General features: G+C 39.1%; 1 protein-coding gene across 2 annotated transcripts; it reads right to left on the bottom strand.

The window, feature by feature from the left end:
* Positions 1–26155, bottom strand: HNRNPLL (heterogeneous nuclear ribonucleoprotein L like). 2 transcript variants are annotated; one of them, XM_008060437.2, is made up of 12 exons: positions 26017–26155; positions 21908–22145; positions 20346–20431; positions 18031–18127; positions 17872–17944; positions 13263–13334; positions 8763–8980; positions 4734–4855; positions 3769–3970; positions 2957–3014; positions 2772–2870; positions 1–1054 (listed from the first exon to the last, which is right to left on the bottom strand). In XM_008060437.2, the coding sequence occupies exons 2-12, from the start codon at positions 22136–22138 to the stop codon at positions 999–1001; spliced, it is 1314 nt and encodes a 437-aa protein (XP_008058628.1). In that variant the 5' UTR covers positions 22139–22145; positions 26017–26155; the 3' UTR covers positions 1–998. The 2 variants fall into 2 exon arrangements, with proteins under 2 accessions (XP_008058628.1, XP_021569264.1); XM_021713589.1 differs by having other exon boundaries at positions 18031–18132; positions 20351–20431.

Below are 26155 nucleotides of genomic sequence, written 5' to 3'. Positions count from 1 at the left end.
CAGTGGGAGAAAGAATGTTTAATAAATGGTATTGAGACAAATAGCTATCTGTTTGGAATAAAAATAAAGTTAGATCCTTAAATCTTGCACCATATAGAAAAATACATATATTACTGATGGATCCAAGAGTAAAAAATAAAAATGCAAATACCCAAAATGCTACATACAATTTTAGAGAGTTCACAGATGCTCTGAAGCCCACCCATGGATCCCAGGTTACCATCTCCAAGAGAACTGTTAACCATAACCTCTATTAAAATCTCAATGCCAAACACTAGATGTATTTTCGAGGTTAAGTCACATGCAACGAAGATAAACACATTAACTCATTGTTATAACTTTATAAAACCTCCAAACTGGAACTAGAAACAGAGGCGTGTCAATACAAATGGACAATGACTTCAAAAAAAACACCAATTTAAATAAGCTGGAGTGCATCTGTACAAGTGTATCCATATGTCTGTTAGCCTTTAGGAAATACAAAATCAGCTGTATCTGTAGTACTTGAGATTCAACATATGCAATGTTATTCTCAAACTGGATTAAAATAATAAATACAAGTTATGTTTAATATGAGTAACTGCAACATACTTAAACACCTAAACACATAATAGGCATTCTATATTAAAATGCAATACTTTCACCTGTGTTAATCTCATACACAATGGAAAAATACTTGCAGATAATTAGCGTTAAGAATGCAAATATAGTTTTACTATGGAAGAAAAATTACAGTAATAAGGTTAGAAATCATATATTTTTTAAATCTACAATAAAGGTGTAGATAGTCTACATTAGGATATTCTATCTTAAAATGAAAACAATTCAATATTTAAGTTTACAACAAATTTACTCAAGGCAAAATATGTTTATTACAGAACAGGATCTTAAAGTAATAAGCAAGGCAACATGAGATCAACCATTTAGTTATTTTTAATGAAGTGTAGCTTTAAAATCGTAAGAAACATGAAGATAAACTCCAACATGCCCGTCTCTTCTTATAAATGGGATGATGTCGAAAAGCAAAGCTTCAATGTATAGGGATTGGAACCATCTGCAGCAAAAAGCAAAGTTAACAGTTCACTTCATCCAATGTTCAAAATCACCTTGAATTAGCATGGTCCATTAAAACAATGGAATACCACTTTTCTTCTATTATGTTGGTAAAATTGGAATGCCTGAGAACATTGTTGGTGAGTGTTGGCCAATGGGCATTTTTAAACACTACAGATGGTAATGTAAACTGGTACAGCCTTTTCCAAAATACAATCTAGCAACATTTTACCAAAGTATACACCTTTGTGCCCTCCACTGTGGAAAGACTGCCCTACCAATGCACACTAAAAAGTGCAACTATAAGGATGTTTCTTGCAACAGAAAGCACAAACAGAAACAACCAGCATGCTCATCAATGTGGAGATGGGTGAATAAGATAAACTGTGATCCTCTCTACTATGAAGAGCTAGCCTGCAAATGCTGAAAAAAAAGCTTTGCAAAATGTTCAATACGGAAATGGCTCCAAGACATACTAAGCGAAAATAGCAAGGCACAGAGGAGTATGTAGAGAGGACCCATTTGGTGTATGCCTTCAAAATGGAGATGTCAATCGTACAAGCACTAGGGAGGAGAAGGATGAGCCGAGAAGGGCCGGAGGTGGCAGAAGCTGTAGAGATGCACTGCCTGAGCTTTCCAGCCCCAAGCGTGTACTGCCTTCCCCAAAATGAGTGACAGGGCCTGCGGAAGCTGGCCCCCAAGATGGCCCAGGGTTCCCCCTTGAACACGCCCACCCCTGCACAGCACCCCCTGCACGCTACCATAGTTGATCTGTGGGACCAAAAACCCACAACCTGAGTGATGTTATGTGACTTCCAATTAGGTATATAACACTACCTCGGGATCATGCTCTGAGGGAAGCCAGCAGCCAGGAGAAGGCCGACACACTTGGTTTGGCTGCAGACCTGACTGCAACCTCACAGGAGAGCCTGAGCCAGCCAGAACCACCCAGACTATGGGTGAACTGCACACAGATTATGGACCCTCAGAAACAGTAAGAGAATAAATGCCTGCTGCTTTCAGATGCTTAATTTTATAGTGATTTGTTATACCCCACAATAAATAACAAATACAGGTATTAAGATGCCTTTTTTTTTTCTTTGTACTTCTCTGTACTTAAAAAAATAATCTAGTAAGTGTTATTTTAAAATTATGGGTTGGGCTCGGTGGCTCAGCCTGTAAACCCAGTACTTTGGGAGGCCAAGGTGAGTGGATTGCCTGAGCCCGTGGGTTCGAGACCAGTCCAGGCAACTTGGTGAGACCTCGTCTCTACAATAAATAAAAAAGTTAGCTGGGAGTGGTAGCGTGCACCTGTAGTTCAGGCAATTTGGAAGGTTGAGGCAAAAGGATCGCCAGAGCCCAGCAGGTTGACACTGGGGTGGCTGTGAGCGTGCCACCACATGCGAGCCTGCGCGACGGAATGAGTCTCCAACTCAAAAGAATAAAATAAAATAAAAAAATGCTCTCTCGGTCTCTCTTTCTGTCTCTCTCTGTTGCTCTCTCCCTCCCTGCAGCTCTCTGCCCGCCTCTCTCCCACTTCCTCTCTCTCTCTTACTCTCTCTCTCTCTCTCTCTCTCTCTTTTTCTTTTTTCCCGTTACAGATCCCCTCTGTAACACACAAAAAGAGAATAAATAAATAAAATAAAATAAAATTATGGTCAAATTTCTGAGTGTAACTTCCACTAGATAATTATGACAAAATAAAGCATTTTACTCACTTGGGACTCTTATCTGATAGTGATTAAGTGCTGTAAGGGCTTCGACAGCATCCGTCTTGCACTCCCATTCCAACAGCCCAGAGAGTGTCTTGGCTGAAGCTAAAACAAAACAAAAACCACAAGCCCAGTTGTCATGTGTTTGTCATCATCTTAACCAGAAAACTTTAGAGGGACTGTTCACTTACGTTTTGCATCAAACACTTTATATTTGATGAATGTAAGAACTTCATGGTCATTACACAACTGCCAAAGAAAATAAAACTTCATTGAAGATACGGCCAAAATAACATTCCCACTATTTTTGTAGAAAGTAAATTTCACAGCAGCATGTAAGTTTTGATTCCAGCATGGATGAATCAAATCTACTATGTTTTTGGATTAATAGCAAGCTGTATGAGAAAATCAATTCAAAATAGTAAAATTCTATAAACTATGTAAAAACCTTAGTGCTATACAATAAAACCACAGAGTCACAGATTTGTTAACTAAAATATATATCCTCAGAGCCAAACAGGATTTATCTACTAATTAAGGCAGGGAGTCCAAAAACTCAATTCTTTTCTGAAGCATTTCTTACAGCCTCTACTTAGCATTTCCTCAGGGAAAAAGGTAAGGAGATATAAAGTGTTGTTATGGGTGTGATTTAAGAACATGGCAAAATAACTTTATGAATGCAAGAGTATCTCATTCCAATTCCAACTCTCAAAAGAATTGAGTCACAAACCATCAAAAGATCAACAAAGGCAACCCCCTCAGGTCCCCTCCCACTGTGGGAGCTTTTCTATTCTCTCAATAAATCCCACTTTCTTAAAAAAAAAAAAAGTAAAAAACCCAAAAGAATGGATGCCAGAAAAGTGCAATGATCCAAGGATAAACTGTAATGTTCCAAATAAATAACAGAATACTAATAATATCATAGGCAGAGAAGACTTCAAAATGAGCCTAATTTATATATGTTAAGACAGAAAATGCAACATTCTAGATACAAAGTGCCTACCTTTGTGAAGGTCTCTTCTGTGACACACAGTGGAACATTATAATAATGCAAAACACACGACGGTGGCTGGATTATATTCTTGGAGGCTTGGCCAGCACTTGTGAAGCGATTATTTTTGCTCATTGCAAAATCTTTGTAGCTACTTGTACCATCCTCCAGCTCAAATATTTGACTTGGAACAACTGAATGTTGTTTAGAGACACTGAAGATTGGAAAAGCACACAGAACATACCTTGTTAGATAAAAAGCGGCAGCAGGTGGTCAGTCGCAGTTGCTAGCCTATTGAGCATGGATGAATGACCACAACAAAGGCATACGCAGCTATTTAAATACAGGATGTCGTCTGAATTGCAATTTTTTTTTTTTTTTTTTTTTTTTTGAGTCAGAGTCTCACTCTGTCGCCCAGACTGGAGTGCAGTAGCCGCTCCCGGCCATCACAGCCTCGATCTGCTGGGCTCCGGCGATCCTTCCGCCTCAGTCTTCCGAGTAGCTGGAACTACAGGCGCACGCTACCACGCTTGGCTCATTTTTTATTATTTATTGTAGAGTTGAGGTCTCGCCAAGTGGCCCAGGCGGGTCTCGAACCCGCGGGCTCAGGCAATCCACTCACCTCAGCAAAGCGCTGGGACTACAGGTTGAGCCACCAAGCCCACCTTTGGGTTACAATTAATCGCTTATAGTTTAGGCATCAATTAGAAAAAAAATCTTTTGAATATGTTCTCATATTAGAAAACTTTAACATAAAAATTTGCCCATTTTAACACATTTGATAATCATAAAACTAAAAACTAGGTATAAATAAGCAAAATTTGAATGATATACCCTAACATTTGTCCAAAATGACAAAACTACGCAGCCAGTTTCAGATGTGCCCTAGGTTACATTAAATATTATGATGTTGACATTAATGTCTTTATCTAATAAAAAGGACAAAGATTTTTTAAATGTATCAGTGAAGTAATTACCAAACATTAAGTCTTTTCCCAAATAATTTAACATTATTAAGGTGTGTGACAGCTCTTTCTACAGCATACTCATCACCCATCTCCACCAGTGCAGTACCAGGAATGGTCTTCATAAATTTTACCTGTAAATACAAAAATTCCAAAAAGGTGATCATTTAATTCCCTTCTGCAGTACCAGAATTTCTGAAAGACAATGTGATCTCAGTGGTGTGGTTAAAGTCAAATACAGATGATCACCTGGAATCTTAACTATGTTCTGCCATGTTATGAAAACACTCTTAATTCCAAATTCAACAGTTAAAAAAAAGAAAACTAATTCTACTGTATAGCACAATGAAGAACAGCACAGGCTTATCCTAGCTCTGTTACTTATTAATTGTGTGATTTGGGGGCAGTTTTCTAAACTTCTTTGAGCCACAGATTGTCCCTGTAAAATGTAGACAATGACAACATCTGGCAAGACTCATTAATAATTATTCATTCAACAAATATTTACTAGGTGTCTACTATGCTTTGATAAGTACTATGCTAGGTACTGGGGATTTATTGATGAATGTAACAGACATCATCTTGAACCTAATATTCTTTTTTTTTTTTTTTTGAGTTGGAGTCTCACTCTGTCGCCCAGACTGGAGTGCAGTGGCCGCTCCCGGCCACCGCAGCCTCGACCTGCTGGGCTCCGGCGATCCTTCCGCCTCAGCCTTCCAAGTAGCCAGAACTACAGGCACGCACTATCTCCCCCAGCTAATTTTTGATTTATTGTAGAGATGAGGTCTCGCCAAGCGGCCCAGGCGGGTCTCAAACCTGCAGGCTCAGGCAATCCACTCACCTCGGCCTCCCAAAGCGCTGGGATTACAGGCTGAGCCACCGAGCCCGGCTGAACCTAATAGTCTAGTAACTAGGTCAAAAATTTAAAAAGAACAAACAGTAATTACAAACTATGCAGAATTCTGTTAAGGCAGTATCAATATGCAATATAAGAAATAATATAAAACAGGATAGGCACGGTGGCTCACACCTGTAATCCCAGCACTTTGGGAGGCCGAGGTGAGTGAATTGCCTGAGCCCACGGGTTCGAGACCTGCCTAAGCAACTTGGCAAGACCTCATCTCTACAAGAAATCAAAAAATTAGCCGGGCGTGGTAGCGCGTGCCTGTAGTTCCGGCTACTTGGAAAGCTGAGGCGGAAGGATCGCTGGAGCCCAGCAGGTCGAGGCTGTGGTGGCCGGGAGCGGCCACTACACTCCAGTCCAGGCGACAGATTGAGATTCCAACTCAAAAAAAAAAAAAATAGAACGAAAGAATTCAAAAAGATCTTGAGATAGGAAGGCTTGTGTGATATAGGGAAAGGTTAAAAAACAAGCAATACTTCACGAGTGGTCATGATATCTTGGGCAGAGCCTATTCTGACCCGCTTGGACTACTCTAATTTTAGCATAAAATGTTGTAAGAGTTAGATGAAACAAAGTATGGTAATCATTCAGCATAGTGGCTAGCCCTTGGCAAGTCCCTAAACAGCTATTGCCACAGTAGCTCCCTTTTCTCTTTGAGGGATACATTCCAAGACCCCCAGGGGATGCCTGAAACTGAAGACAGTTCCAAACCTTCTATACAGTATGCTTTTTCCTACACATACATACCTGTGATAAAGTTTAATTTATAAATCAGGCACAATAAGAAATTATCAACTAATAACAGAGCAATTACAATGACAGACTGTAAATAAAGGCATGTGAACGTGCTCTCTCTCTCTTTCAACGTATCACACTGTACCACACTCACCTATTTTTGGAACAGATAACACAGATGACTGAAGTCACAGAAAGCGTGACTATGCACAGGACTACCGCACCGTCAACATACATGCCCCCTGAACACGCTTCCTTCTCATCTATTACCCTCAAAGGAACACTAAGAACGTATTTACAGGTCAAATGCAACACGGCATTTATTTCTATCACTTTAACTACCAGTTTTAATGGGTACACTTGAACAAAACTCAGTCGTGGCAGGATTTTTCAGCTTTATTTGAAATGACTTGTCTTCTTATGGGTCAAATTCCTCCTCCTTGATTTAATCCAATAACAGTCTACAAATCTAATAGTGACTATATATACATGTTAAATATGTACTTCTGGCACTGTACTCTTGTAGTTTTTGTATTTGGAGACTGTTCTGAGATTATATGTAGTTCTTGTATCTGGAGATTGTAATCTTCAAAAGAAAGTTAAGAAAAATTAACCACAAATAGATCTTTAAAGGGTTACAATGGTTTGTGTTTAATGTATTATAACATCATTTAAAATGTTTAAAAACTTTTGGGTACACTGGTTCATGCCTGTAATCCCAGCAATTTGGGAGGCTGAGGCAGGAGGATCACTTGAGGCCAGGAGTTGGACCAGTCTGGGAAACAGTGAGATCCCATCTCCTCAAAAAATTAAAAAATCAGCCAGGTGTGGTGGTGCACACCTGTATCCGTAACTACTCAGGAGTATTATTCAAACCCAAGAGTTCAAGACTGCAATGAACTATGGTCTAGCCTAAGCAACAGTACAAGACTCTGTCTCAAAAAATAAATTAAAAAATAAAAACTTTTTAGAGTGAAAGAAACTAGAATTAGTCTAATAACATACAAAAAACTTAAGCTTTATTAGAAAAAATTACCTGGGTTCCTAAATCACATGAAACAATTAGTTCAAAACACAAAAGACAAAGCTCTAAAGACGTTAATTAAAAGGCCTGATTTATCATCTACATATGTGAAAAGCACAAAAAGACAAGTAACATTCTGTAAAGAAAGTTAAAATAAACACTAAAGCTCACTTAGTTATCAAACAGGCAGTTTCTACACTTTAACTAAACACCTGGGTCCAAGAGAAATGTCTGTGTGAAGATAATCTGAACCATATCTCCCCATCTTACTAAGCCTAGCCTGTGTATTACTGGCCAGCTATATAAACAGAAACATCCCAAATGTTAGCCCCCTGACCAAACATAGAGTTTTTTTCTTTTTATTCTTTTTTTTTTTTTTTGTAACCATGATCCAACAGTTGAGGAAATACTTATTTCAGAATTCAGAGGAGTTGCTTTCTCAGTCAAGGAGGCTTTAGAAGTGATGAACTAAAAACTGAATGCACCAACACACTTGTAACTCACATGCTTGTTTTTCTTACTGTTGTGAAAACAACACTAAAATCACCTAAAACAGGAAAAAAACATTCCTATAGTACTGAAATTCAAATTGCCAAGTGTATCAAACACTGGTAACGTTAAGGCTACCATTCAGTTCCCTAGTTAAATTGCCCATGATTCTTTCAAAAATCACTTAGCTACTACTGTATGCCAGGCACTATTCTAGGTATTTGTGAGATGTCAATGAATAAAATGTCACAACTTTGGGTAAACCACAGAGTTATCTGGAAAAAACAAAGTTAGAATTTCTAAAGTCCTTCAAAGTATGTAAACCTCTGGGCAGAAAGTTCTGGACACATGTATCAAAGTAGATCAGTTTCAAATACTGATTGAGCCAAAAGCACTTTGTACTTCAGAAGATACTAGAACCCTAGTATTTAGGAGGCACATGTATAAATCTTAGAATGCTCCTGAAATTTACAACTTCCAGACAAGCTCTGAGACATGTTTATATATACCCTTAACTCCATGAAAGTAACTGCTTTCAAATTCTAAAGGTCAGCATGTTAAATTCTAAAGTTCAACATGTTTGAAATGATCACCAAAATATATACTACAAATAATCTATAAATTCTATAATACTCTAGCAGTTGATTAAACTACCCTTTTAGATTTCCTTTTATATTAATTATCAAATATTTTAGTACTAACAACCCATACTCACTGCTTACCAACAAAAAAACCACCTCTGGAATTCCTATATAAGGGATTTTTTGTGGGTCACTACACAAGGAACGTGGATGTGCCTGATATAAGGAGAAGACTCATCCTTGCAGCTTTTTCAGAATTCCTACTGCATCACCCAGTAAAACAAAAAGTAATATAAAATGAAACTTACCTTTTCAATATTTCCATATAAGCAGAATAGGTTGAAGACTCTTGAACAATTCATCTTCAGTTGATGTAATCCACTGACCATGACAACGGAACCGGAGGGGTTTCCTCCATGCATGTAAGAGGAGGAAGCCTGTGGTAATGGGTAGGCAACCAGCTCAGGCGTATCTCGGGAGCCCATTCTGTAACGACTCGGTAAAGGCAGTAATGGGCCGTGGGATCCTATACAAATGATCAAAATCAATCAATAAATAGCCACACACACACATTTCTGTTTGCAAATACTTTAGTAGATATACCTCACCACACCCCCCAAAAAATCTTAACATTAGCTGGTTTGATATACAAAGAAAACATAAATGCATGAATATCTAAATATAACCTATGGGAAATTATATTTACTTGTACCAGATCTTATATTGAACTATACCTGCATACATCAGGCTATGAATGGACAGTTTTTAAAAATGGCAGTCTAACAAAAAAGGTCGAGGAGGGCAGGAAAATGTAACATTTTGGGCTACTGCATATAAATTATACCTCAAATTAAAAAAAAAAAAAAGAAACTTCCTGCCAATGCCTTTTGAAGCAGTAATATATTAAAACATGCAGTGAACTCTAGGAAGCTACCTCTATATAGACAGAACAAAAAGAACACCTTTAGTTCCACTGAAAAGTTGTCTCCTTGAATCTATTTTACCATAATGTACTTTCAGGTTGGTATCCTATTCCCCTAATTCTAATTAGGGAAACTAACACCCCAGGTTTAGTTAATGCCTATCCACACATGGGTGTCTTATTACTCTGCAACCTCCATTTTTGAAACAGTATCAAGAACCCAGAAGGAAATGCCTGAGAATCTAAAACAGAAACATGCATACACACACACACACATCTACGCCTCTGACACTGAGAATCCTCATTCAGAATCAAGTTAACTTTAGAGTCGTTTTAAACAATGTTAATTTATCTGTTTTTTTAATCCACGACAGAAGTAACAAAAAATAAAACTGGAGTGTGGGATCGAAAGACATGGGCGAGTAAGGAGAAACCGTGATGCTAAAAGCAGGCACAGGGACACCCACAGCAACACCGCGAAGCAGAGGAACTCGGAAGCAGCAACTGGGAGGGAAATGCAGCTTTGAGACACAAATCCCCCACTTAAGGGCTCCTGAGTCAGGGGTTACAAAAGCATAGTCTGGGGCGCAGGCAAAGGTCCTCCTGGTGCACAAAACCCAAGTCTTGTCTTCATTTCTCAAGAAGTAAAGAGTCTGCCATGTCACTGACTTTCATTTTCATGGCCTAAGGGACACCTGTCGTCTATCTACTAAGTGAGGTACTAAGAACTACTGCATTTTGGTTTCATGCCATGCTCTGAAAGCTTGCCGTGGACTCCAATTTTCACGATTCCAAATGCAGCTGCCACTCATAACACAGCAACACCACCAACAGGCATGCGCACACAAACACACGGTGTGAACTTCTGTGGTTTTAGGGAGGCATACTTTGATTAATCATCATCAGTGTTTCCTCAAATTGGTCATGGTTTTTAACTGCTCTTCTTACTGGCAACTGGGAGTTTACCAAAACAACCAATATAACTCATTATGAGTGAGTTGTTAGTAACTATACGTATTTCAGTCTCTGATATTGACTGTTATACACACACCAAATACACTCTTATTCCTATTGCAAAAGCACATATACATGTTACACTGCTCCCCCGACTACTAAGTGCTTGCACTGTAATGAGACCACTATTACCATTACATTTTCTTTTCACATAGAGAAACACGAGGTAGGTGGGCAGTGGAAATTTTCACCCTGCCTTACGCTGGCTGAGGTCCAAATACTTTGACACCCACCGCCCTAGGTAACAACCAAAACAGTGCAAGAGAATAACTGATTGTTTGTAATTATGACTTTGGGCCAGCAGGATGAAACTGTTATCTATACTATTTGAATTATTATATTAAGATAAGAAAAATCAGAAGTCTTTTAAAAGCTATCTGTAGTAAATTGATGATGCAAAAAGTCTGGGTGATTAAAAAACAAATACTTCAGGTATTTTAAAAATTCACTTACATGGGAAAATGCTATGTAAATGGTATATTAACATTCTGAATGCATTCCCCATCTCTCAAACTTTAAAATCTTTGGTCCAGAAACCATATCCAAAGATGCTAGCAATTAATAAACACACTTTTCTTGAGCTCACAGCAAGAAGTCTATATATTCATTTTTGCCAGTGTTCAAATATAAAGGATATTCAACCAATATATATATTCAACCAGTTCATTTCATAGGGTTGGGTTTCCCAAATTAAAAGATTTAAAGAACTGTGATTATCCGCAAAGATTTTATACTGCTATAAGCCAATGAATAAATTCAATCTGATGGAATCTATGGGTCCTGAACCATAATGAACTTTTTAATTCCCTCCTTCACATAGGAAAAGTCACCCACAATGTAACCCCCAACTGCAAATAAAGCTGTTTTGCTAAACCACTGATCTGAAGGGATATATATAGTTGTGATTTGCAGTATTTGTAAAAAGGCTCAGATCACCAGCAACACCCCTGTCTTTTTTGCGTTTCCCCCATATTCTCATCTTACTTCTCCACCTCCTTTGATTCACTCCCTCCTCCTACACCCTACTCAACTTACTTTCCTAGGAAAGCGGAATGAATTAACCCTGAGTCAAACATCTTAGTGGGCACAGCTCAGAATGGACACCCCACACAACCCCACGACTACCAAAGGATCTGCTTTTTAAAAGTAAAACATCACTGTAGGGTGTAGAACATTTTGTTTATACAATTTTTAAGTAACATATATTTTATAAATAGAGGCAAACTCCATGCTAAGAATATCATCTGTTTCAACTACTACAGTAGAGTAACTTGTCCTTCATTTATTCTTTATTAGGTTTTTCTAGTCTCCTTTGGCAAAATATTTAGCAAGCTTTAGCCTTCAGATGGCTGCCATAACACATTTAACTCCAGAACTCTACTGCAAACTCGTAATTAGTCATCTTTTGTAATCCTCCACTACACAAAGCACAATAAGTTCCCAGTAAGTGCCTCTTATCTGTAGGTTCAGAACTACTTGTACAACCATACTTCATATTTACTCTGTTACAGGAACAACGAAGAAAAATAATCAAGGTACATACTCACTAAAACAACTGCAGTAAGATTTTCATTCTACACCACTTAGTGTCTTGACATAACATGGAGATCACATCAAGATTACTATGGAAGCTTGAACACACACACACACGCACACATGCAGAATAAATTCCTGGAGTTCAAAAACAAGACACTGGAAAAAAGCTAAAACTCACAGCTAAGAATGGCCATTAAAGTGGTGAATATGAAGGCAATTTGAAACATTTAGGATAAAAGGCAACACTGGGGCCCGGCTCGGTGGCTCAGCCTGTAATCCCGTGCCTTGGGAGGCTGAAGTGAGTGGACTGCCTGAGCCCACGGGTTCAAGACCCGCCTGGGCAACTTGACGAGACCTCGTCTCTACAATAAATCAAAAATCAGCCAGGCGTGGTAGCGCGCGCCTGTAGTTCCAGCTACTTGGAAGGCTGAGGCGGAAGGATCGCCGGAGCCCAGCAGGCGAGGCTGCGGTGGCCAGGAGCGGCCACTGCACTCCAGTCTGGGCGACCAAGTGAGACTCCAACTCAAAAAAAAAAAAAAAAAAAAGTCAACACTGGGGATTTCTATGATAAACCCCAAGACGGCCATACAGCAACTTCAACTTTCTGCCAATTCTAATAGTATTGAACTTCAACACAAAGTTGAATGGGGTCAATAAATACCATTAAAAACTAAAAAATATCTTAATTGGTAGGCTGTTACAAGTCTTATCAATAGCAATTCTCAACATGCCTACAAGAACAAGAGTCTGATATCCAACTTTTTCCCAGGGAAGATTATTATTCTAGGTTTCATAATCTTAACTTGCCAATGTAGTAAACAGTAAAAGCTGAAAAGATTTAAAAGGAGAATATGAACAATTTAATCAAAGCCAAAATACTAACTACAGAAATAAAAGAGGTTAAGAGGCTAACTAGAAGCATGAATCCTTTCTGACAAACACTCCACTCTTTCTGCCTTAATTACCCAAAACTTCTCTTTGCCCAATAACTGCTGGAATGAAAAATACACTTACTGAGCAATAAAGCTTCTTTCTGGGTCTCTTATAGGTCAGAGCCCATTACAAATCAAAACCAAAACAAAAGATAATGCCAAAGAAGTTTTCAATCCCCAACCAACAGCTCTCATTTATCTCAAGGATTCTTTGATTTAGCAATATCCTAAGAAACAAGAGATTTTGGACAACTCCTTGGGAGTACGTTATAAGGAACTGATCCCCTATAAAGCAAGTCAGGTGAGCAGGAAAAATACAGAGACAAAAAATGTGCCATTCTTCATCAGAAATGCAAGTCTAACAGTTCATCTGTACTACCTTCCTTCTGCCTTGACAAACTTACCATAGCCATCATGTCTAAACGAAGAAGGGTGTTCTCCCAAAATGGCTTGTCTCTGGCGACCCTTTCCTCTATCTGACACAAAAGTAGAAACATGGTTTTAACAATTGTGACCCAAGTACTTAACAGAGTTCTCACATGGGAAACACCCATTCAAAACATCCATTACAACAATTCATAAAAGAAATATGATTCCTGGTTAACTTTAAACATCCATTCATGTCCAATTTAAATACAACATCAAAAGTTTTAAAAAAATAATTCTAGCTAACAAATTCCACTCAACTTGAAAATATCTTTTTGGCAAATGCCACATACAATCACACTTTCAACTTTAAGGGAAGAATGGATACTTGTCAGAAAATGAGTGTACACGATGCTAGAGTTTGACACTGTACAGAAGTCTTTACCAATGCATGTCTTTAAAACAAGCTTTAAGTGCAGTACTTTTGAAAGACAGTACCTGAATCATACTATTAGCTTCAACTGCAACACATTTTCAAAGTGGGCTTCTTTCAAGAAGTTTCAGCATAAGCCAACAACAACCTGTATTACATGGTTTCACAATCAGTAAACACAGAGTATTTTATAAGTATATACACATTTTTACAAACACCTACTGACTTGAGAGCTGAAAATGTGCACACCACTGGCTCACGTTATATCATGGATAGGTCATCATCTATTGACCTTAACACCAGGCAGGACTGAGCAACCCCCAAAGTTTAAAGATGCCAAGATAAAGCTAACCAAGGAGGCTACATTATTGGATGAGAATACTACAATACTCTACAGGGTAATTTTTATTCTAGCTACGTTTTTGGGAAAGGCATGCCAATTTTCCCAAATCTAATTTGAGACATCAATAAAAATTACAGGTTTCTAAAGTAGCACTTCCTATGATGGTTAGTAAATTTAAAAAATCATTATACGACACTTTTTTTGGAAAGTCTGCTGATCAAATCATAGTGCTCAATAAGATTTTTTAAAATATGTATCTTAAGAATCTGGTCATTCCAATCTTTGAAAATTCAGAAAGGCTTTCCATACATCCTTAGTCATCTAAACAAATGACGTTCATGGGAGATGAGAAATACTTTAATTTTCACTTCAGTCTAGAGAAGTCTAGTTTTAATCACCTATTCCAAATTATCATAGCATGGAACAGGATCAGTGAAAAAGTTCCCTTGACATTATTCCTATCAACTGGGACTACCTAGCCTCTGCTCACCTAAAACCAGTCACAAGGTACATACTACCTTCCCTTATATTTCCAGGTGGTCCTCTATTGTAAGCAAATTAATTTCTATGCTATACAGAAATTGACCCTCTACCCATATTCTACCCGTTTGGGGCATCACACTTAAGTCTTGGTCTAAAAACTCTTCCAAATGCTTGAAAAGTTAGTATGACCCTCCCCTTATTTCCCAAAAGTCATTTCTTTTCTGTCTAAACATTCACAGTTCCTTCCATTACATGGCTTCCAGCAGCTCTCAGCATGTAAGTCTCACCCTCTTGGACCAATCCAGTCTGCCAAACCATTCTGTTAATGTGCCTCTGCTTAAGCATATGCCACCAGACACTAAATACAATTCCTTATCTGACTTGGAATAATAAAACCAAAACCACCATAATGTCTTCCTGACTCAGTTTTATCAATACAGTTAACAGTGTGCTACAAAGAAAAGAGAACTAGATTGGGAATTAGATGACTCCAACTTAACCATTAGTTTGCTGTATAGTCACAGAAACTCACAATCTTCATTCATAAATGAAGAAGTCAGAGTAGATTTCATCTTTAAGGTGTCTTTCAGCCATTCTCATTAATCATTCACTTTAGCAGAGTGTGGAGACTCACGCCTGTTATCCCAGCACTTTGGGAAGCTGAGGCAAGATTGCTTAAACCCAGGAGTTCAAGACTAACCTGGGCAACATAGTGAGACCTTGTCGCTACAAAAAAATTTGAAAATTATCAGGGCATGGTGGCATGCACCTGTAGTCCCAGCTACTCAAGAGGCTGAGGCAAAAGGATCACCTGAGCCCAGGAGTCAAGGTTGCAGTGAGGCATGATCTTGCTACTGCACTCCATCCTGGATGACAGAGCAAAAGCCTTACTCAAAGAAAAATAATAACAATCATTCACTTTGTGTGAAGCATTCACTACTTAATATAAAATCAAATAAAACAGAAGCGAGCAGAAAAGTCAAATACTGAAATGCCAGTATCCAAACAATGGTTTGCAAACTTTCATAGATTCAACTGAAATCTGATGGAAGTTATATACCTTCTCTACCCAAAAGATGCACCTATACACAAGTTTTGCTTAACATTTCTGGAGGGATTCCTTGAAGTTTAGACTAAGGATTCTTTCCACTAAAATGTAATTAGGGCTGAAAAGGACTTTTAAAATGAAGTTATATTTTTAAAAGAGATCGTTTTTGGGGGGGTAAAAAAATTTATGAAGATCTTTATTTGCGGATAGCAACTAAACACAGTTTCAATATCCATCAACTTAAGAGCAAGCTAAGACCACTACAGGAACAAAAATGTAAGCTGCTACTGTCTTGCTAGACAAATATCCATCTATAAGGAATTCGAAAACAAGAATTTTGTTCTTTGAAAGTATAATCGACTGAAATTGTTTTACTTTCTTTCATTATATTTCACTATTTAAATATCACTCTTACATATTTCTAAATTTATCTGACTAGAATTGTATGAAGAACTAACCTAAGTTGTGTAAACCTCAGACTTATTAAAATAATAGATTTAAACATTGTTAAAATAAGAAGCATATCTATAAAAGTTGTAAGAGACATCAAGAAAAACGCTCACTATTTCAAATACAAACTCAAATACAAACCACACTCACTATTTCAAATACAAACCCGAGTGGGCAATGACTGATTGTAAAATTGAAAGAAGTGAGAGATTTCTCATCTACCACTTGTCCTGTTGTTTCAGTGCTAAGGGAGTCACTGCTCCAAGCCTGGGGGCAAGCAGATTCCAAAAGGAATGGAAAGCATGGGTCTAGCCAAGGCTGCATTATAGAACAAACCTAGTTGCAACTTCATGCAGAAGGCAAGAGGCTTTCTGGGAATTGAGAGTGTAAGGAGCCAATCATCCACAAGTCCTAAATATTTGACCATGCAAAGGATCATCACATCACCTCTTACTTTTTTTTTGCTAGAGTACATGCATTAAAGAGTAGCCACTGCCCAAGATATTTGGGATGCCACCAAATGTTTTTCTAGTCATTGACTTTTACAGACATACTTCTCTTGAGCTTGTACATCTTATAACCCATGACTCAAACACTGATATTGTAGTTGAAATGTAGCCAATACTGCAGCCCCCTTGTTTTTACAAGATCCACATTTTTAATTTGTATATTCCAGAATTGCCACACAATTAGTTGAACAATTTTATCAAATTTAAGCTCATGAAATCTAGCATTTATAGGTGAAAAAGCATCTCAAATGAAATGCTCGTATTTTCAGATTTATCAAGTTGAAATATATTCTACCTTGAACACATGTTGCTGTCACCTACATTTGAAATGTCAAGTTTTCTAAGTACACAAATTAACATAAGTGATAACCTTAGTTACAAAAAGTGACAACTTATAAACAGCCACTTTACAAAAATCAAACCACACAGAAAAACATCTTTTACATATAATGCACCTTTTCATTATGTTAGAATTTCTGTTCAATGTTCACAATTGAGAAAAAAATGAAATAAAAAAGCAAACTGAAGTGCAGCAAGGGTGCACCTTTCTAATTCTTTTATTTTTAACATCTGTGTGGATTGGTTGAGTGTTACCAATTCCCAAGACCTGTTGGTAGACTGGTCCTGGTTATTTGCCAATTAACAATTTGAATCTAAGCTGCAAACAGTTACAGTAACGGCCATTAAGATTTACAACGTTGCAGACAAAGTCTGGTTTCCGTGAGTGAAAGTCGTAACTTCTACAGCTGAAACCTTATGGGAAATCAGACCAATATATACATACAATTTGAATGAATGGGCACAGTCTATCATGGTGCTGATCCCATGCAAGTCTGAAGTACTGGTAAGTGTCTTCCTTTGCAAACGTGGGGTGATGGTGCATGCAGTATGCAGTCAAGGTGAGTTGCGAGTCTGAGTTTTCAGAGGGCTTTTGCTGATGCCGATGTGGTGCATGATGAAGTGTAGAGTCAGCCTGCTGGAGTCCTCTATCCTTCTTAATGCCTCGTCCAGCTTGGGGGAAAGGTCCTTTCCATAGAGAAGCAGTGTGCAAGTTTGCAGTTTGTAAGGAATATTCTGAATCAGTTTCCTCTCCTCCAAAGAGAGAGAGCTGCTTGGAGAAATGCAAGTCCTTGAACTGCGGGCGTGCCTGTATGTGTGGGCTCCTTGTTGAACTAAATAGCAATAGCTCAGAACATACCAGTAGGGGGCACTAAGAGTCAAGGTTATTTTCCAGCATTACATGGCCTTTTGCAACAAGAGCATTCACCAACAAGGTTTTCGTTTGAATTAACTAGCTCGTCTCAGGAAACAGGAATCTAACTGCACGTAAAAATGTGTCAGCAGATTATGAAGTACATTCCAAAATGCAGAAAATACCTACCTCGTCTTCCCAAGTATGGTTTAGTGTAGTCCCAACTGTCGTTGTCATTCCTAATGACATTCAGACGAGTTGGCTGTTAAGATGGAAAAGAAAGTCACGTTCAAACGGCATACCCAAAACATACAGAGGTCTTTGACAAAGCGTTGAACAAATATTTACCCTTGCGTATTCAATTTTGAGTGTGCAACATCCAGCATATATATCTGCTCCATTGAGTGCTGCTTTAGCTTTCTGGGCGCAAAGGATTGATTCAAACATAAGCTCTATTAAGGAAACTGGGTATGAGGTCTCTGACGTTTAATCATCTCCCATTCCCAAAGAACAGGACTGAAAATAATCAGGTAGTTCTTACTTCTGGAAATGTTTTACCAAATAAAACTTCTAGATGAATTCTAGTAGAGAATATATTTTTAAAATCAGAGCACCAAAGAGGACACTACAGCCAAACTATCCACATTATTCCTTGTACGTCACCAGAAGTACTTCATAGAAGGGGGGGGCAGGAAGGATAACGGAGCACAGTCCCTTTTCCTGGCAAAGGGACAACTCACAACCCCGAAACAAAAAAGATTCTACTCTTGAAGTAGGATGAACTTCACAAAGAACCAAAATAATACAAAACAAACATGATTTTTATATATTTCTGAGAAGGCAAGGTTATAGGATCATTCAGCTATCTAAATTTTGTTAGTTTTTAAAAAATCATTTATATCCATAATTTTTTTAAGAATCAAATTCCAAAATTTTCCAATTTAAAAAACAAACAAACAAAAAACACCTTGCCAGGAATAAGCATGGCTAAAGAGTCTGCTTACATCCTTACCTCTTCCTATGCATGTACACATTCAGTTAGGGTTTTTTCTTTATTAATATATATGTTTTTAAGATGGGCTGGTACTATCTGTACTATTTTGTAGCTTGCTTGTTTTACAACATATAACAAGTTTAATATAGAGAAGTAAGTCTTATATAAACCATGTCCATTTAAAAGGTTCTGTGTCAGATCAGGTGCAGTAGCTCATACCTGTAATCCCAGCACTTTGGGAGGACGAGGTGGGAGGATTGCTTGAGCCCAGGAGTTTGAGACCAGCCTAGGCAACATAGCGGGACCTTGTCTCTACAAAAATAAAAAATAAAAATAAATAAAATTTAAAAGGTTCAGCAAAAAAAGGTTAACAAAAAATCTACTGACTCTAAAGTTTTGTTACTTCCAAACTATTTTAAAGGGGAGTCAGAAAAGTTCATTTGGGATAAATTCTAAAGATACAAGTGTACATATCATCAAATAGTGTTATTTTACACTTTAAGATGAAACACTGGTCTGTTTTGTGGTAGCAAGTTATTCTCATCAGAAATAGTAAAACTCTCTATGTGTACTGCAGTTTCATTCTTTAAAAACTAAGCGAAGATTTTTGTGGAAGAAAGTAACCACCACTTGCCTAGAAATATTTAAGCAGGGAGACAGCCCACAGAATGGGAAAAAATATTTGCCAACTGTATATCTGACATAAGTCTAACATCTAGAATCTACAAGGAAATCAAACTTGCCAAAAGGAAAAAAAAAACAAAGCCCCTTTCAAAAGTGGGCAAAAGACATGAATAGACACTTCTCAAAAGAAGATACACAGGCAGCCAACAGACACATGAAAAAGGGCTCAGCTTCACTAATCATCAGAGAAATCCAAATCAAAACCACACTGAGATGCCATCTAACCCCAGTAAGACTGGCCATCATTAACAAAACAAATAACATATGCTGACGTGGATGCGGAGAAAAACTCTAAACTGTTGGTGGTAATGCAAACTAGTGCAGCCTCTTTAGAAGACAATGTGGCAATTTCTGAAAGAACTAGAAACTGACCTTCCATATAACCCAGCAGGATTGGGAACATACCCAGAGGAACTCACTCTACAAAAAAAGATACCTGCACACGCATGTTTGTTGCAACTCTATTCACAATAGCACAAACATGGAACCAACCATGCTGCCCACTGAAGTTGAAGTGGATTAAAAAAATGTGGTACATATTATACACAATGGAATATTATGCAGCCATAAAGAAGGACAAACATATGGACTTCGCAGCAACTTGGATGGATTTAGAGTCAATCATACTCAGTGATCTATCACAGAAATAAAGAACAGAGTACCGTATGTTCTCACTCATAAGCAGACTTTGAACAATTATCATAATACTATAAGAAAAGAATTGGCAGTAGTAGGAAACTGCCAGGGGAGGGGGAATGGGCTTGGCAGTTGAGAGAAACTGCCAGGGAAGAGAGGGGCACATCTCATCAGCAAGGGTACCTGCATAATGAACATTTGCATACCTAACCCTGAATTGTACCCCACATCTTTAAAATAAAAAAAAAAGTAAAAAAAAAATATATATATTTAAGCAGGAAAAAATAAGATCCATATGAATTATGTATCATTCATGCACATCAATAACAATCTCACAAATAAAGGATATTCAACCATCGCTTGTATTCCATTCCTCTTGAAAATAACAATACGCTGCACTTTTCCAACGGGATTGCATACAGTGTATAAGACATCCTATGAAGAAAAAAACAAGATTGCTTCACATTTCACATTTAGAAAAACAGCAAATCTACACTTCATTTTGTTTTACCTAAAAACCAATAACTGTCAAAATGTCATTTCTATTCATCACTAAACTAATTTTTAAGTTGTTACATTTCAATAAATCTAAAGTTATTTCCACCTCCTATACATATGCCCACATTAGAGATGTGAAGAAGCACTGTTACCTATTTTTCTCCTAAACGAATCCTCAATTTTTATTTTAACATGACTAAAATAACCTCTGACAATGCATAATTAATAACCCAGAACTATAATTAATTTTTACTAAATGTGACCCTGAAATGTTTAGTATCATAATCACTTGAGTTATAGCAATAAGTATGTAATAAGGAAAAGTATTAGAATAACTCTGATACTCATTTTTCAAGGGACAATGGCTATAAGAGAAAAGATCTACGGAAGATCATTCAGACAGTTAGATGTCACCAAATAAGATGCCTCAGTCATCTAAGAGGGACTCTAAATATCCACTTGAGAGTAATTACTCAACTACCAAGAAATTTCTTTTCTTTTCTTTTCTTTTTTTTTTTTTTAGAGTCAGAGTCTCACTCTGTCGCCCAGGCTGGAGTGCAGTGGCATGCTCACAGCCACCTCAACCTCGACCTGCTAGGCTCTGGTGTGATCTTTCTACCTTAGCCTTCCAAGTAGCTGGAACTACAGGCACACGCTACCATGTCCAGCTTATTTCTTGATTTACTGTAGAGACGAGGTATTAACAAGTTGTCCAGGCTGACCTCGAACCCCTGAGGCTCAGGTAATCCCCTAGCCTTGGCCTCCCAAAGTGCTGGGATTATAGGCTTGAGCCACTGCACCTGGCCAAGAAATTTCTTAAGCATCTGTAATTATACAGCTAAACTGTTACACACTAGGGATGTAACAAAAAACACATCAGAGTACCTATACTAGATTAGTTATATATTTTCCCCAAAATACCAACTATTATAAATATCTTAATACTATTAATAAGTCTATACATATTACAAAAGTAGATGCCAAAGATCTAATTAAATCTAAGAAATACCTTATGCTTTATCTCCCAGTATCATATCCCCATTAGATATCATACCAACAAAAACTTCCCTTACTGGGATACTCTTCTATCTTCCCTTACTGGGATACTCTTCTATCCATCACAAAAATCAAGTGTCCTTGTTACTAGCTTACTATGAAATAGCATGTGAGTAGAAAGAAAACTCAACCGGTTCAGGACATGAATCCTTTTTAAAAATTCTACAGATTGGGCACAGTGGCTCATGCCTATAATCCCAGCCCTTTGGGTGGCCAAGGTAAGAGAATTGCCTGAGCCCACGGGTTCAAGACTAGTCTGGGCAACTTGGCGATTCCTCATCTCTACAATAAATCAAAACATTAGCCAGGTGTAGTGGTGCATGCTAAAACATACCACTTTGTCCTGGTAAAACATACCACTGTAATTGGATAAAGAGGATTCTGAATGGACAGCAGAAGAACTTTGTTGCCTCCTGACGGGTCATCAGTGTTTCCTGGCCGAGTGATTCTTTTGCTTGTAGAATAGTTGAAAAAAGCCTGTTGACCAGCAATGTACACAGGTTCATCTGCAGCAAATGTCACACATTCTTTGGCACTATCTACGTTTTCAAATTCCACTAGAGCCTGCCGTTTAAATGGCATCATCATCACATAGCTGAAACGGGCAACCGAGAAGAAATACACAAATAGAACATGTTCAATTAATACGATTTGTTCTCAATCAAGTAAAAACAGACTTTAATAAAAATGTGTTAAATCATTCAGATTAGTATTCTATCTATATCCAGTGTAAGACAGCTCCTAAATTTTCCAAGTAATTGTGGTATACTAGTAGGCGACACACATTTGAGAGCTTATCTTGCGACTAAGCTTATCCACTTCATACCCTCCTCAAATACAATTCCCAGTTACCAGTTACTAATGTCACAACCCAGTGCATGCTTCAGGCTGCTACTCCCATGCAGTGTTAGAAAATATCAGGATACAGAAACCAACAGAGAGAAGCCTCCACAGAAGGCTGGCAGACAGAATACCTACTAAATAGCAGAAACTACTACCTCTCTGGAATTTTCCAAGTAATAGATGTCCATACTAAAAACTAAAAACTGATTATATTTTTATTTATCTCGTTAAAAACAGAGAACCAAAAAATAAATAGATGCTCCACAGACTGACCAAAGTTTATACAAATAACCTCCTCCAAAACATCTTTAAATTAATATTAAAGAATCCATGGAAAGTTATTCACTAGATATGGCAATCACGATTGCCGGTGGTCAGGAGGGTAAGGTGTTTACTTTTCCATAGTATACTAGTCACTAGAGAAACAAAGTAGCTAAAACCAAAAACAAATGGTATACTCTTCTTAGAGGGAATATATTTTAATACATGAGGTGAAAATAAATAAATAAAAGGAGAAAGAGGAATCACAGCACACAGATCACAACACAGGAAATAACATGTCCTCTAGTCACAGGAACAAGAATGTTAAAAATGTTTTAAAATCTGGCTGGACTCGGTGGCTCAGCCTATAATCCCAGCACTTTGCGAGGCCGAGACGAGTGGACTGGCTGAGCCCACGGGTTCAAGACCCGCCTGGGCAACCTGGCAAGACCTCTTCTCTACAATAAATCAAAAATTAGCCAGGCATGATAGCGCACGCCTGGAGTTCCAACTACTTGGAAGGCTGAGGCGGAAGGATCGCTGGAGTCGTCCAGCAGGTTGAGGCTGCGGTGGCCGGGAGCATGCCACTGCACTCCAGTCTGGGCTACAGAGTGAGACTCCAACTCAAAAAAAAAAAAAGTTTTAAAATACAATTAAATGGTTTTTATAATAGCAGAAGGCTCGAGAAATCACATCAGGTCAGGCACCCAGTGATATAAATGCTTCTCAATCAGGCATCCAGGACCTACTGTTACATTTTAGAAACTGACAAATGGTGCAGGACTAGTAAGAAACAGGTCACGAGCTAGGCATGGTAGAGCACACCTGTAGTTCCAGCTACTTGGAAGGCTGAGGCAGAAGGATCGCCGGAGCCCAGCAGGTCGAGGCTGCGGTGGCCGGGAGCAGCCACTGCACTCCAGTCTGGGCGACAGAGTGAGACTCCAACTCAAAAAAAAAGAAAAGAAAAGAAAAGAAACCCCCATACGTAGCTGGGCGTGGTAGCGCATGCCTGTATTTCCAGCTACTCGGAAGGTTGAGGCGGAAGGATCGCCGGAGTCCAGCAGGTCAAGGCTGCGGTGGCCGGGAGTGGCCACTGCACTCCAGTCTGGGCGACAGAGTAAGACTCCAACTCAAAAAAAAAAAAAAAAAGAAGAAGAAGAAACGGGTCACCTTACAGCCTAATCAATTATTGTTCTTACGAATTTCAGCTTCCTCATCTGTAAAACTTGGAGAACTGTTGTCAAGATTTGAGTTACTGCATACAAACTGCCAAGCAGAGTCTTGCACATTTTAGGCCCTCACTAGAAGGAAAGTATTACTGGGTTTTCTATAGACCTTGCCTCATTATCTTTATATCCTCAGAAGCTAGAAACAGATGCTGGCACATAGCAGCTAGTCAATATCTGTTGGTCTAGGAGGCTTGTTAGCTCTCTCTACCCAAATCATTCAAATTTAAAGAAGTAACCAGGCACGGTGGCTCATGCATGTAATGCCAGCACTTTGGGAGGCTGAGGCAGGAGGACAGGAGTTTGAGACCAGCCTGGGCAACAAATTGAGACCTCATCTCTACAATAAATGCTGTAGAAAAGTTGGAACAGGAGCAGTGGCTCACATCTATAATTCCAACAGCCTTCATATGAAACCAGGCATGGTGGCGTGTGCCTGTTGTTCCAGCTACTCAGAAGGTTAAGGTGGGAGGATCGCTTGAGCTCAGGAGTTTAAGAAAAAAAAAAGCATTAAGAGAAAGAATGAAGACCAAAGAGAGAAAAGGATAAAGAAACAAAAAGGCTAAGGGGCATGGGGGCATGGTTGTGTCAATGCTTTAACTCCGCAGATTAAAAAATCTTTACTAATTTTTTTTTTTTTTTTTGAGTTGGAGTCTCACCCTGTCGCCCAGACTGGAGTGCAGTAGCCACTCCCGGCCACCGCAGCCTCGACCTGCTGGGCTCCGGCAATCCTTCCGCCTCAGTCTTCCAAGTAGCCAGAATTACAGGCATGCGCTACCACGCCCGGCTGATTTTTTGATTTCTTGTAGAGATGAGGTCTCGCCAAGTTGCCTAGGCACGTCTTGAACCCGCGGACTCAGGCAATCCACTCACCTCAGCCTCCCAAAGGCACGGGATTACAGGCTGGGCCTGCGAGCCTGGTCTAAATTAATATTCTTAAGCATAGAAGAGCTGTGGGAAAAGGAAAGGGGAGCCTGAGAGAATACAGAGAACCTGGGATAAAAACTGCTCATGACCTGCATCGAGAACTCAAAGTAGCACACACCTTGGTGCTGCGCTACAGATAATGGTGTTCATCGCCCACAGCCCTTGTCCATCTTTTATGGCAATGTTGTGGGGGTGGGGCAGGCCTCAGAAACAGAAGCTCTCTGACCTTTTCCTGCCCTCCTTTCACCTGCCTCAAGGCAGGACTCTGACTCCCCCACAGCTGATCCTCCCCAGAGAGGGTCCCGCTCTATGCCCAAGGGGAAAAGCTTCTGCCATCATGTAGCTTCCATAAAAACCCAAGAGAACTGGGTTCAGGGAGCCTCATGAGAGGGGCACTTGGGAGGGCAGGGAGCTCCACACCCCTTCCCCACACCGCGCCCCACGCGTTTCTTCGTTGCATCCTTTGCAATCTCTTTTATAATAAACCAGTAATGAGGTTTCCCTGAGTTCTGTGAGCCGCTCCCACAAATTAATCGAGCCCAAAGAGAGAGCGGTGGGAACCTCATCTTGAAACTGGTCGGTGACAGAAACTTGTGACTGATGTCTAGGGGGAACAGTCCTATGGGTCTGAGCCCTCACCCTGTGGAATCTGACACTATCCAGTGCTGGAGCTGAATTGGAGGATACCCAGCTGGTGTCCGCTGCCTGGTGTGTGGGGAGAAACCCCCGCATTCGTTCGCAGATGTCCTCCTGTGTTGAGGATGACGGTGGAGAGAGGCAGAGGGAAAAACCTAAGCTAATGTCTACCCTTAATGTACTCTCTTTAGTTGTCAATGAAGTCCTAAATATTCCAAAATAAACAAAAACATCAAATCAGTGTGGAGACACTGAAGACAAAGGGCGTAATCAACTCACGGGTCTGAAGCAGTGTTTGAGCAGGAACCATGGGCCCAGCTGGAAATCAGGCGGAAAATGCACATAATTTCATACTCAACTTTGATAGGGAGCAAGAGGTTATCAAGAGCCACAAAAATATACCCGTGCATCACCCAGGAAGGTTAAAAATAACAGGCTTAAGAGGTTCCAGAGAAACACAGTCACAGGCAAACAATATATACCATGCCAAACACCAAGGCTTGTGGCAAGCCAGCTAGCAAGGCATGTTCCGCCACACTGTTTTCAATCGCACGAAACCCCAGTTGTCCTCACCATATTGTCCCGAATTTTTCCAGAGCCTCCACAAGATCAGCTTCCACCACAGATTCACAGAGTCCTCGAACATGGACAACGGGCGAAACAGAAACTTTATGATGACTTCCACCTGCCTCCTAGCAAGAGAAAATAATTT

The sequence above is a fragment of the Carlito syrichta genome, unplaced genomic scaffold, assembly GCF_000164805.1.
Source record: "Carlito syrichta isolate Samal-C Ts95f unplaced genomic scaffold, Tarsius_syrichta-2.0.1 Scaffold304619, whole genome shotgun sequence".
In the NCBI taxonomy this organism is placed as follows: domain Eukaryota; kingdom Metazoa; phylum Chordata; class Mammalia; order Primates; family Tarsiidae; genus Carlito; species Carlito syrichta.
This window is presented reverse-complemented; position numbering and strand designations above follow the sequence as displayed.